The 13962-nt window shown below is 40.5% G+C and overlaps 1 protein-coding gene across 4 annotated transcripts; it reads left to right on the forward strand.

Annotated features, from left to right (window-relative positions):
- The first annotated feature begins 1855 nt into the window (after positions 1-1855).
- Positions 1856-13018, forward strand: HNRNPA3 (heterogeneous nuclear ribonucleoprotein A3). 4 transcript variants are annotated; one of them, XM_030803670.1, is made up of 11 exons: positions 1856-1952; positions 4704-4826; positions 4915-5061; positions 5138-5348; positions 5667-5756; positions 5840-5935; positions 6024-6104; positions 6873-7016; positions 8180-8302; positions 8390-8457; positions 11214-13018. In XM_030803670.1, exons 1-10 carry the CDS (start codon positions 1947-1949, stop codon positions 8440-8442), a joined length of 1074 nt encoding a protein of 357 aa, XP_030659530.1. In that variant the 5' UTR covers positions 1856-1946; the 3' UTR covers positions 8443-8457; positions 11214-13018. The 4 variants fall into 4 exon arrangements, with proteins under 4 accessions (XP_030659530.1, XP_030659531.1, XP_030659528.1 ...); XM_030803671.1 differs by lacking the exon at positions 11214-13018 and adding an exon at positions 8551-8925; XM_030803668.1 differs by having other exon boundaries at positions 1868-2018.
- The last annotated feature ends 944 nt before the right edge of the window (positions 13019-13962 follow it).

Below are 13962 nucleotides of genomic sequence, written 5' to 3' on the forward strand. Positions count from 1 at the left end.
CGGCCAGAGCTTGTTTAGACAAAAGCATAAAAAATAACTAATGTCTAAAAACAGCATACAGTCAGGATGAACAACAAATCTGGACCAATACAATGGGGAGGACAAAAAGATCTGAATAAATGGACTGACATTTCATGGTCCTGGAGAGAACTTAGTATCCCATCCCACATTGTTTCGCGATTTAACATTAACATTTATACAAAAGTTATTAATTAGAACAAAAGTTATTGATTAGAATTAACTTATTAGAAAAACCTGGACAAACATACCCTAAAGTGCAGCCAGCAGTGATCACCTATGTAATGTCTCATAGGGTACTCTGGTGTGAATAGCACTTTCCAAAGGTCTTTCACTTTGCATTTTTCTTTGTATCCAGAATTGATAAAGTTACCAGGACTATTTCACAGTAATTAGACTTACAAAATCTTAACACTAGATAGACGTTAAGGCTATACATTCTTCCAATGTCTCAAGTCTATTGCTGGCCATCAGGAGCACCTGGATATGCAGGTTTGCGAAAAAGGAATCAAAGCAACAGGGAGTCTGGTTTGAACGGTTATTTCATCCAAATTACATTAAGGACTGCTAACTGGTTTCTGCCCCACAAAAGTACCCTTTGTTCATGTTTCCAAACTATAACACAGGTCCTCCTGGGGCAACGGCTAGATAAATTAACACATTTTTAGACTTTGCGCTCCGCTTTTCCAAACTCCAAGTCGACCGCTCCCCATTTGTTAACACAAACTTACTGTAACTGATTAGATTTCTAACCTTTCCTAGGGAGAGCCAGTTCAATTGGAAAAGAGTTGGTCACATGGGTTGCTAAATTAAAATATAAAGCATTTCCTAACAAGGAAGGGAGGCTGTCAATTGTGGTTATTTTTATCAGTAACTTTAAATATGGATTCATAGATTATCAATTTATGGCTGTCGTGGGTGTTAGAAGATGACCTAATCCCATCCCCATTTTCATTTAAAAAACCGAAACTAAAGCTCTGTAAAATCAAATGATTTAAAATCATCTGACTAGGCCGAGAAAGAATTAGCTCTCTAGAGCATTACGGTAACAATCATTCGCAAACACGTAGCATTATCTGGCGACCCTGCTTTTCTGGAAATTTTGTCAATTATTCAGTTCCTTAAATTCCGTCAGCTACAACAGATGCATCAGCTCTTTCCACACTAACTTGAAAGAAGCACATTAGAAAATAGTCCTGACTTGTTTCTTGAGATCAGTAACTAATGAACTGACCTCCACCAGTCCTGCCTCAGGTCGTTAATGGTAAAAATTCTGTATGTCAGCCGCGTTTTGAGGCCTGTCCAAGGTGCTTGTGATTCCCATATGTCGGAGTCGCAGGGCTTTTCAGTACACGCCCTCAGGTGGGCGCCGCAGTCACAGACACTGGTCCCCGGCATTTGGAAACAGGAAAGGTGGTCCGACGGGCCGAGGGGTTTTTCTTGCAACCTTTAAATTACAAGCAAGAAAACGTGGGTTTTATTTCGGGCACAGGAATAGAATGAATTCTGAAATGGAGAACTAGAGGCCTGCGTGGGGAAACACTGACAAGCGCGAGAAGAAAGGGAAAGGCCTTTCTCTCTTGTGACGTGCGATCACAAGGCGTTCTCCCTACGTGGACGCTCACCATTGGCGGAGACCGGACTGACGTCCCGGAACTCGTCCAGACGCGAACGGCGGCAAAGGCGCTCCTGCCCTGAAAGCCGGCGAGGCGCGCGCGCTCCCGCAGCACGCCGGGCCTCCCCGCTCTGCCCGCCAACCCGCTGGTCCAGTCGCTCTTCGCGCCCGCTTGGCTCCGCCCCCTTCCCAACTCGCTCCTCCCCCAACAGAGTGGTGGCGCGCGGAAAACGCGTCACGTGACGACTGGCCCCTCCTCTTCCTCTCGGTCCCATATTGAACTCGAGTTGGAAGAGGCGAGTCCGGTCTCAAAATGGAGGTAAAACCGCCGCCCGGTCGTCCCCAGCCCGACTCCGGCCGTCGCCGTCGCCGCCGGGGGGAGGAGGTATTAGGGGGAGAGCGGGGGGTTGGTGGGGAATGGCCGGTGTGGGGGGCCTGGTTCGATGGGAGCGGGGAGGCCGGGTGGACCGGGTCGGCCGTCCCGCGCTCTTGCGTTGAGACAGGCTGTGGGAGGGGGAGGGGAGCGGGACTTGGAGACCTCCTCGGGGCCCCTCGCCCGCCTCGCCTTCACCTTCGGCTTCACAGGCGGCCCCTTGGAGGCGCGGCTTGGTCGGGGAGGCCTCGGGAGGGAAGCCGGCCTGCCGGTTGGGCGGCCTCCGAAGCGAGGCCGGGGCCGGCATGGCGGGCCCCGGCGGGAGCGGTTGGGAGGAGGTGGTGGGGGAGGGGAGGGGACGAGCAGGCACATCCGGGCGAGCGAGCAAGCGGGCGGCGGCCACATTGACATTGATCCGCCGCCGCGTTACGAAATGGCGCATTGGCCCGCAATGGCCGCCGCCTCGCTCTGCCGCCGGGAAAGAGAGCCTGGGATTGGAGGGAAGAGGGCGGAGGCGGCCCGGCTGAAAAAGCCGCAAATGGCCTCGAAGCATGGGGAGGTAGTGCTTTCGCTGAAGTTCTGCCGACGCTTTTCTAGGCCTTTTACGGGTCCTCTCCGCGAGGAGAAGTCGATAATTGGCCTTTTCTTTTTTTCGCAGCATCCTGTTGGAAATACGAGATTGTTAAAAACTTTGCTGCTTTAAAATACTTCCTAATCTATTTTTGCTGAAGTACTTACATTACACTTCTCTAACCGCCCTATGGGCGAAGGACTTAGTATTTGCGAACTTGAGTGTAGATGTGAAAAACAACCCAGCCAGCTCCTTCCCGGCCCCGGCCGCTGAGGAGGGTGGGTGGAGAAGAATTTGAGTATAGATGTTAAGGAAGAATTTAAAAATGTTTTTTATCTTCATGTTTTCCCATTCTTTGAGTCGGCTCTGGTTGTAGTTTCCTGGAATTTTGTTTAGAGGACTGCAACCAGTGTTGAAATTTTCACGGTTTTGCAGTACATTTAATGTGGATCCTAAATATTTTTGTCGATTTCGTTATTGTCCATTGAATACATTTATCGAAGACTTGAAAAGATGAGATTACATGAATTAATTAATGCTTTAGGCTATTAACGTTTTTTCTAGCATGTGACAATCTCTTCACATTAAATGCCTTAATATCTCTACCTCTAGGAGACACAGGAAGCCATTAGAATGTAAACGTGAGCCCCCTTATTTAAGAACTTCGGGTGAAGGAAACCTTAATGAATGCATGCATTAAATGACAGTTCATGCAATGTGTTAAAAAGTCTTGACTAAAGTATAAAACAATTTCAAGACATCTTAATTCTTAAAAATCTCAGTTTTTGTTTTGCTGTGCTCCGTTCTTGTAGTCAGACAATACATACCATGCCTAATGTAAGTCCAACTTGCCAGTTAGTTGTGACTCTTAAAATTGAGTTGTGAAGTGCAGATTTTTGCAGCATATAACAAACATGGGTTGTAGAAAGCTATTTGGTCGGCCTTTTTTTTTCTGTTTTTTTGGGAAATGCTGGTTTGGCTTAGGAATGCCTGTTTTAAATTAATTTGCTTGAAAGCAGTGAGTTTCTGTAAGTTTGACATTAAGAACTTTTAGATTGTTCTTCATCCAGTTTTGAATTTAAATGCATGGGCCGGGCGCAGTGGCTCACGCCTGTAATCCTAGCACTTCGGGAGGCCGAGGCGAGCGGATCACGAGGTAAGGAGATCGAGACCATTCTGGCTAACACGGTGAAATCCCGTCTGTACTAAAAATACAAAAAATTAGCTGGGCGTGGTGGCGGGCGCCTGTAGTCCCAGCTACTCGGGAGGCTGAGGCAGGAAAATGGCGTGAACCCGGGAGGCGGAGGTTACAGTGAGCCGAGATCGCGCCACTGCACTCTAGCCTGGGTGACAGAGCGAGACTCCATCTCAAAAACAAAACAAACAAAAACATAAATGCATGTTGGGATGTAGACTGAGAAGAGTTGAAATGGGATAGATGCAACACTGCTTCTCCAACAGTTTAGTGCCTTAGAAAATGACTTATTAGCAACTTCTAAAGTAAAGGTTCTCAGACAGTTGTAGCTTTTAAAAAATGAAGCGATTTTTTGATTCTGGAATTGTCTTGGATTTCAATTTAGTTGAAGTGATATTGGCATTTGAAAGGCTGGTTATAGGTTTCCTTGACATAAGTTAGCCCCTTGACAGTTGAAGTCTATTTCTGGTCAAAGTTTTTGTTGTTTTGTTTGAGACGGAGTTTTGCTCCTATCGCCCAGGCTGGAGTGTGGTGACATGATCTTGGCTCACTGCAACCTCTGCCTCCTGGGTTCAAGCGATTTTCCTGTCTCAGCTTCTCGAGTAGCTGGGATTACAGACGCCCACCACCATGCGCAGCTAATTTTTTGTGTTTTTAGTGGAGATGAGGTTTCGCCGTGTTGGCCAGGCTGGTCTCGAACTCCTGACCTCTGACCTCAGGTGATCCATCTGCCTCGGCCTCCCAAAGTGTTGGGATTACAGGCATGAGCCACCGCGCCAATGTCTGGTCAAAGTTTTAACTGGACAAAGTGTTAACTGTCACAGGAATTTGATGTTGATTTTATTACTTAACAGTACATTAAAGGCTCTTCTTGCATCTTAACAATTCATCTACTATAAGATAACTTAAGAGTATTGGTTCTTTCTCACAGGGCCATGATCCAAAGGAACCAGAGCAGTTGAGAAAACTGTTTATTGGTGGTCTGAGCTTTGAAACTACAGATGATAGTTTAAGAGAACATTTTGAGAAATGGGGCACACTCACAGATTGTGTGGTAAGTTACTAAGAGAACAGAAGGGTTCTAAGGGATGTAGAGAACCGGTGGAGGTGTTTTCAACATTATAAAACTTTTTATTTTGTAGGTAATGAGAGACCCCCAAACAAAACGTTCCAGGGGCTTTGGTTTTGTGACTTATTCTTGTGTTGAAGAGGTGGATGCAGCGATGTGTGCTCGACCACACAAGGTTGATGGGCGTGTAGTGGAACCAAAGAGAGCTGTTTCTAGAGAGGTATTTTAATAATACATTGTGTAATATGTGAAATTGTTGTGAAAGTTTGTTTGTTGACTTAATATTTTATTTGTAGGATTCTGTAAAGCCTGGTGCCCATCTAACAGTGAAGAAAATTTTTGTTGGTGGTATTAAAGAAGACACAGAAGAATATAATTTGAGAGACTACTTTGAAAAGTATGGCAAGATTGAAACCATAGAAGTTATGGAAGACAGGCAGAGTGGAAAAAAGAGAGGATTTGCTTTTGTAACTTTTGATGATCATGATACAGTTGATAAAATTGTTGGTAAGTAGCAATTTATGGTAACTTGAATGAGAAAGTAGAAGTGGTTTTTCTGTTTTGAACTAAATTTGCTAAATTGCTTGTAATTTTCTGTTGCGTGTAATGGCATTTATAGTGTATAGTCAATTTTCATAGTGTCTGCCTGTGTAATCAGTATCCAGATGAAGAAATAAACATTAACATCTCAGAATGCTCCTTCATTCCCAGAGTCACTACCTGATTGTGTCTTAATGGGTTACATAATGACAGAGGGTATCTCATATATGTGCTTTTCCAAACATAAAATAACTTTTTGTTTTGTTTGATTAAAAAAAAATTTAGTTCAGAAATACCACACTATTAATGGGCATAATTGTGAAGTGAAAAAGGCCCTTTCTAAACAAGAGATGCAGTCTGCTGGATCACAGAGAGGTGAGTAGGACCATACACATGTACACAATGGATGTGAGTGGTGTTTGTAAGGTTCTTAAAAATCTCCCTTGCCTGTGTTAAAGGTCGTGGAGGTGGATCTGGCAATTTTATGGGTCGCGGAGGAAACTTTGGAGGTGGTGGAGGTAATTTTGGCCGTGGTGGAAACTTTGGTGGAAGAGGTAGGCTGTTTATCTTCTAAGTACATGGATACCTGACATTTTGGTAAGTTGAATATATTATTTCAATTCATGTCTTGTTTTTCCTCAGGAGGCTATGGTGGTGGAGGTGGTGGCAGCAGAGGTAGTTATGGAGGAGGTGATGGTGGATATAATGGATTTGGAGGTGATGGTAGGTGGCTTATTTTCATTGATGTTTGATATTTTAACTTTCTTTGCTTATTGAAAATTAAGTATTTATTACACTTTTCTAATTTTAGTTAAAACTCTAGTGGCTTAATGGTTAAGATGTGTTTCCAAACTGTACGTAGAAGAGGAGGAACCTTTTTTCCCCTGGAGATACAACATTAGCTGCTCTTTTTCAGCAAGTAGTAGGGGTTGAGCTAGAATTGTTTTATTAAGTCTGAGACTATATTTTTCTTAGTGAAATTTTATAAAATGAAAACTGATTTTTTTTTTTTTTACTATCAGAAGATGGTTAAACATTTACTTTTCATTCTTACTAGCGCAGATACTTAATACTCTATTATTATTAGGTATTACCAGGATTCAGAGTGTTAACTCACTGGCTTATTTGCCAGTGGCTTAAATGTAATATAAAACCAGAGTTGAGTAATTCTAGCTATTCAGGGGGCTGAGGCAGAGAGGTTGTTTGAGGTGAGGATTTTGAGACCAGTCTGAGCAACATAAGGATACCGTATATCTAGAAAAATAAAACGGGAACATGGTGGCACATGCCCATAGTCTAGCTACTCAGGAGGCTGAGGTGGGAGAATGGCTTGAGCCCAGGAGTTCAAGGCTGCATTGCTGTGGTCGCACCACTGTACTTGAGCCCAGGCAACAGAGCAAGACCCAGTTTCTTAAACATACCAGAATTGAATCACGTGACTATACACTTAAGTTTTTGTGTGGTCTTGTTACTTGTTTGTTGTTTTTTTAGGTGGCAACTATGGCGGTGGTCCTGGTTATAGTAGTAGAGGGGGCTATGGTGGTGGTGGACCAGGATATGGAAACCAAGGTGGTGGATATGGTGGAGGTGGTGGAGGATATGATGGTTACAATGAAGGAGGAAATTTTGGCGGTGGTAAGCATTCAGTTGTTTTATTTAAATATTAAATATTCAGTGTTGCTAACAGTTCCCATGACACATATTTGAAAAGTGTTCAAAGTTAGCGTTTAATCAAATTTTATGTTCTATAATATTAGAAAAATACTAAAATGGTGGGTAGTTCAAACCAAATTTTCTTGACTTTGCTGGTTATTTAGTAAAATGTACTCAACTCTTTTTTTTTTTTTTTTTTGAGTTGGAGTCTCGCTCTGTTGCCCAGGCTGGAGTGCAGTGGCATGATCTCAGCTCATTGCAATCTCCACCTCCCAGGTTCATGCGATTCTCCTGCCTCAGCCTCCCTAGTAGCTGGGACTACAGGTGCATGCCAGCATGCCCGGTTAATTTTTTTGCATTTTTAGTGGAGACGGGGTTTCACCATATTAGCCAGGATGGTCTCGATCTCCTGACCTTGTGATCTGCCCGCCTCTGCCTCCCAAAGTAGTGGGATTACAGGCATGAGCCACTGCACTCAGCCAAATGTACTCAATTTTTTGTTGAGTAGTAAAAAATGGACATTTGCCAGTATTCAGTACATGTTTTACATGTAAAAGATTGGGAGTTTATTTATTGCCAAAATTTTACTTAACTGCTTAGTACTTTTAAACTGGACAACTGGGAATAAATTGTTTGAATACTCCAGACATGCTAAAGTGAGCAGGTTGCCATCTAGGGCCCAGGTTAACAAAGTACTTTGGGTCTTAATATGTCACAGGTAGTTGAAGCGTTTAAGCAAGCAAGTGTAGGTCATTAACCCAGAATACTGTTAAAAGCTTTCTTACGAATGTACTGTTTTGTTGGACCTAGTTAACATGTCAGTGACAGATTAGTGAAGTTTTAACAAGTTAGAATGCCTTCTCATTGTTTTAAATGTTATACTGCCTCAATCATAGTGAATGGAACACTGGCAATTTTAATGGTGTTAATGGTAGAGAGAACATGTGCTTAGAGGACAGCATTTAATGTAAACAAAATGTTGATGGTCTTTTAATATCCTGACATCAGTTATCCCCAAGTGGTGCTACCACAGTGATGTGTATAAGCATGGTACCATAATTCTCAAAAGATAATAGTTACATACGTTAAAAGGGGAAAATGGTGATTGTGTAGGTAAACCACACATAAAACCTTTCTGATTTCAGGTAACTATGGTGGTGGTGGGAACTATAATGATTTCGGAAATTATAGTGGACAACAGCAATCAAATTATGGACCCATGAAAGGGGGCAGTTTTGGTGGAAGAAGCTCGGGCAGTCCCTATGGTGGTACGTACTTTCTTAAATCAATTATTTATAGCCTTTTTAATTTAAAAAATGTGTATACTTCTTTTAAAATACTATGTATATTTTCAGGTGGTTATGGATCTGGTGGTGGAAGTGGTGGATATGGTAGCAGAAGGTTCTAAAAACAGCAGAAAAGGGTAGGTATCTTTAAATTTTTATTATGATGATAAAAGAATATGTGAAACTGTTCACTGAGTGTAATAATTTTTTTATCCTGTATTATTCAACAGGCTACAGTTCTTAGCAGGAGAGAGAGCGAGGAGTTGTCAGGAAAGCGAGGATCAGGTTACTTTGCGACAGTCGTCCCAAATGCATTAGAGGAACTGTAAAAATCCGCCACAGAAGGAACGATGATCCATAGTCAGAAAAGTTACTGCAGCTTAAACAGGAAACCCTTCTTGTTCAGGACTGTCATAGCCACAGTTTGCAAAAAGTGCAGCTATTGATTAATGCAATGTAGTGTCAATTAGATGTACATTCCTGAGGTCTTTTTTCTGTTGTAGCTTTGTCTTTTTCTTTTTCTTTTCATTACATCAGGTATATTGCCCTGTAAATTGTGGTAGTGGTACCAGGAATAGAAAATTAAGGAATTTTTAACTTTTCAATAAGTGTGTAGTTCAGTTTTTCTACATTTTAGTACAGAAACTTTAACAAAATGCAGTTTCCAAGGTGTTTCCCTGTGAGTTAACAAGTAAAACAGACCATTGTTAATTACTACTCTGTATGAATGTTGCTAAAGTTAACTGTAAAGAAACACCTGCTGACTTGCAGTTTAAGGGGAATCTATTCTCCCCATTTCCAAAGCATGATATGAATGGGCGCGGACATGTGGAGAGAATAGATAATTTGTGTGTCTGCAATGTGTGTTTTAGATAAATAGGGTTGGGTATTTAAATTAGCATTTGTGAATTTAATAGCATTAAGATTACTTTCAAATGAGAAAAATGTCAAAATTTCTATTTGGTTTTGTGCATTTTCTTTTAAAATGTCATCATGGTTTTAGTGTGTTAGACGTGCTGAGTCCTAGCCGTGTTTAGAACATCTCTATTCTACATTTCCCTTGGTCAGATTTGAACTGCTGCCATAGGTTTTGGGTGTAAGGAAGGTTTATTGCCCTCCATTTAAATTCTGAAAAGGGATAGTGGATGTTTTCCCTCTCCTACATTAGAAACCTTTCTTAAAATCGTTTGAAAATATAGAACCATTAGGCCTGCTGTATCTGAGCAAATTAGTGGGTACCTTTTTATTTCTTCTTTGAAGCACAAGCGGCCCATAAATCTTGGGTTACTTTCCTTAAATTCTTTTTTTTTGGTATTAGTTTTCAGAGCAAGAGAATAAAAATCATGTGTTATTAAACCCCTAAGTGGCTGGCATGCTTTCCTGTTTATATTCTATGCATTTTGCTGGATGAAACCAAGGAGAGTTTAGGTATAATTGTCCAAAATAACCTAACTGCAGCAGAAATGTAGCACAGTTGCTTAGTACAAGCTTCTCACTTCCTACAGACCTGAATTCAAATTTGGATAGTCTGAGTTCTTAAATTCCCAAAGAACACACTGTTACTTCTTGTGTATATTTCAACATAAATCATGTTGTTACCAATTTGTTTAGAAGGCCCTGGTTGAGAAGAGTTTTAGTTAATAAGGTCATATATACATATATTAATATAAACAAATATCTAGTGTTTTGCTCCTGCGAGTGCTTACAATTTCGTTCGAACCCTGAGTATGTGCCCTGCTGTTTCTCTTTCTTTGGAAGTTGAACGTTGAGTTCAAGTCTTTTTTGTTTTAAGAAGTAGTAAGCAAACAAGCAATCAAAAGGGGGAATGGGGCGTGCTAGTGTTTGAATATGCTCTCTTGTTGCTCTAATTCTGTGCCTCTGTGCATTAATATTTGGATGCATGCCATGCCAGCATGGAAATTGGTCTTCACACATACTGCAGTTTTCCAGAAACATTCACAAACCAATAAATGTAACAGACATTCCATTTGTTAATGGGCATATATGTGAAAAGCAGTGTAGAAAATAGGCTAATATTAGAAAATGATTAAGTCCTTAATAACTTCAAGTGTGGTTATATAATGGACACTGTCAATGTTCATAACTTAAACCTGGGTACCTGGTCAAAATAATGCTTGGGAAACATTAAAATTGAGCTAAATTGTCTCAAGTTCTTTTATTCATATAAATAAAGTTTAAAGGAATGGGGGAGATTAACATTTCCTGTTTTATGTTTGTGAAATTGTTTGACACAACCTTGACAGTATCCTTTAATGGCATGAGGTTAATTGTACTGTTAACCAACTTTCTGTGTTCTGGAACTAGTATTATAGTGAAAACATTTACAGTAAGTTGATGTTTACAACCTATAAGCAGGTGAAATCTGTGTATGTGACCTGTTTATAAGTTGTATTAGCTTAGCTCTTGTGAACAGTGTGGAAAAGTAAGCCATGAGGAGAGCGATTTAACCAGCTTTAAAGGACCTAAGATGTGCTTTTTAAGCACAGTGTGGATCACAGAAACTCACTAAGACAGGACTTCAGCAGCCTTTTGTGTTTGGACAAGTCAGCATAAATAAAGAATGACAAGGCAGCAGCAAGAGCTTCAACTACAGAGAAGTGAAGGCATAAGATACTATGATGATAGTGAGCAACTTTCCAAAAGCTAGTTAAATCTGCTTATTACAACTGAAATATCGAAGAAAGTCTAGCAGGAAGGAGCTCTTCGCCTTTTGGAACATCAATGAGAGATAGTTGCCACAGTCACTAGGTCTAGCATTTAGACCTGCAAGGAAGGGCAATAAGCATTAGGTAAGGCTTGAATTTGAATTTTTTCACTAATTAAAGAGTAATTTTTTGTAAAGCAAGGTAAGAGTAATCTTTTTGATTTGCAGGTTGAATGAGAACCCTACTTGCCTAAATGAGGAATGTCTTTCCTACCATCTAAAATACGAAGGTTTCTGGCTGGGTAAGGTTTGTAGTTGACAGTAAAACCTGATGACACCATTTGTTTCCCTGCAAGTCTACATTACATATTTCACAACTTTGTCCCTCTCTAGTAGGACATTGGTAAAATTCTTCAACTGAAAACTACCTTGGCACCATGCCCTACACATTTTAAACCTTAGTTAAAAATTGCCCTGCAAAATAGCCATAAGTATTCATATCAAGTCAGTTGTGACCCCTTGTGTATACAATTCATTATTAGTGTCTTTAGGGTAAACTCAATTTTTGGTGAAAGAAAGTAGCTTCAGCTTTCGTGAAAACCGTTTTTGTGTGTAAGCATGACACACAACAGACTCAGTAAGCTGCCAATCCTCATACTAGGAAAACACCTTCAAAGGAACATTAAAAGTTACCAGGGCCAGGCACAGTGGCTCACGCCTGTAGTCCCAGCAGCACTTTGGGAGGCCGAGGCAGATGGATCCCGAGTCCAGGAGTTTGAGACAAGCCTGGGCAACATAGCGAGAGCCTGTCAACAAAAAATAGATTAGCTGGGCTTGGTGATACACATCTGTAGTCCCAGCTACTTGGGAGACTGAGGTGGGAGGATGCCTTGATCTCAGGCAGTCGAGGCTACAGTGAGCTGACTGCCCCACTGTATTCCAGCCTGGGTGACCCCCTCTCAATAAAGAAAAGTTACCAGATGTCATGGATAAAGGTTGGTCTTCAAATGGCCTCCCAAGTTCTCTTGCATATAAATTCAGGGAATTCATTGGACCAATAGGTTACATTTTCGTTCCTTTTTTTGTTTTGGTTCATCTGTTAAGCAGTGGGGGCCTGATTAGTGCTCCCTTGTAAAAACATTTTCCCAAAGAATACTGAATTACTGTTCAAACTGGTTGTTGATGGGTAATAAGGGCTGTTTTTGCTGCCCCAAAAGGGCTTAACAATTTAGGTGGTTAGTTTACTTAAAAAAATCCTTTGGAGACAAATACTGAAAATGCAAACTAGTTTCTAAATTATCAGTTCTCTACATGAAGAAGCAGTTTGCCAGTGTTTAGTCTCAAAAAAATGACTGGTTGACTATCTAAATCAGGACCCAATTTCTACGTGTGTTGAATAAGGTAACAGCCTTTGATGAATTTCCTTCACAACATGGTTTTAGTGAAGCAAACATTTTTATTTTTTAAGGGCATTGTTCTTTCTAGTTTATTTCTTTTTATGAAATAAAAGTATTTTATTTAAACAGTTCCATTGTCGTTTCTGAAAACTATTCTCAAGTTGTAGGAGCAGTAAAAAAAAAAAAAAGTTGTTATATAAGTGATTGGGGCAGATTTAACTGATTTTGTTAAACCAATTTGTAAGTTACTGCTTCTAATATTACACTTCTAAAAAGCTGAATTTATACTCATGTCCTAAAGGAGAATATGTGGTAATAAAGTATATTTGTTAAGTAACTAATTGAAATAGGCTTGGTTTTAAGAGTTCCAGTATATAATAGTCACAAATTGAAACCTGACAGTATCTTGGGAGTTCCAGTAATGTCACAAATTAGTGAATGAGCATGCCAGTGTGCAAGGGTAATGTAAGGATTGTTAGCCTATCTAAATACTCGAAATTACTTTAAAACTTCAGTATGTTTTCTGATTTTTAAGAATTCAGAAGTGTTCTGTAATGGATTCAGATGTTTCATTTGTAGTATAATGAAATGTTTACAGAAAGATAACTTTTTCATTAAAATATTTTTAGAAATGTGTGTGTTGTTTTGTCACTTCACAATGTTCATGTGACTTAAACACTATAGGTGAATATTTTGACTTATTTTACCAGTAAGTAATAAAACAACAGGAAACTTGGAATGAGCCTTTATCAGTTATTTTTAAAGATGTGGATTATATTATATGGGAAACAAGCCATGGGAAATAGGCATGGAAGAAAATATTTTTTAAAGTTACCAGCACTTGTTGCCTAGAATAACTTAGGTCTTGAAAGACAATATATGAGATACTTGGGTGATACATGTGAGGAATCTGAACTTTTGAGGGGAAAAAAGGATAAGTGAGTTAGTGAATAGAAACAAACTACAAGAAAAAGTGGTTGCTAGGAGGGAGAGGGCATTGCAGATGTTGGAATTACCTAGGTTTCTTGATCTTGAAAGAGGCAGTGGAATGGTTCGGTATTGTATGGTGAGTAAGTTGGGGAAAACCTTTCATGAAATTTAGTAGTCTTAAACTGCCGTTTAACGCAAAGGGAAAAGGGTAAAGATGATGTGGGTAATGATCATCTGTTTTGCTGGATTCATTTGTGGGGTAGGTCTTTGATAATTTTTTTTTTTTGAAATTACAACGTGTGTATTTAGATTTCTAGCCTTAATAGCTATTAAGCACATTTTCCCAATATGGTTTTTTCAAGTGAAATACTTTATAAGTTGAAGCCAGCTGAGGATTCTTGGCTAGCTGTTAGACTTAATGCGAGCTCATTTTGCTTGTATTCAAACACTGGTTTCATACTCTGTGCAGTTAAGTAATCTTAAAAAATGGCGTGTCTAGGCCGGGTGCAGTGGCTCAGTCCTGTAATCCCAGCACTTTGGGAGGCCAAGGCAGGTGGATCACAAGGTCAGGAGATTGAGACCATCCTGGCTAACAGGGTGAAACCCTGTCTCTACCAAAGAACAAAAGTTAGCCGGGTGTGGTGGTGGGC

This window comes from Nomascus leucogenys, chromosome 22a, assembly GCF_006542625.1.
Source record: "Nomascus leucogenys isolate Asia chromosome 22a, Asia_NLE_v1, whole genome shotgun sequence".
NCBI lineage: Eukaryota > Metazoa > Chordata > Mammalia > Primates > Hylobatidae > Nomascus > Nomascus leucogenys.

Bases quoted from the DNA above. Each gene is read 5' to 3' on its own strand.
- HNRNPA3 (XM_030803668.1), top strand. From the start codon at position 1,947: ATGGAGGTAAAACCGCCGCCCGGTCGTCCCCAGCCCGACTCCGGCCGT. The intron at 2,019-4,703 runs GTATTAGGGGGA...TCTTTCTCACAG, and splicing joins GTCGCCGCCGGGGGGAGGAG to GGCCATGATCCAAAGGAACC. The intron at 5,757-5,839 runs GTGAGTAGGACC...CCTGTGTTAAAG, and splicing joins GTCTGCTGGATCACAGAGAG to GTCGTGGAGGTGGATCTGGC.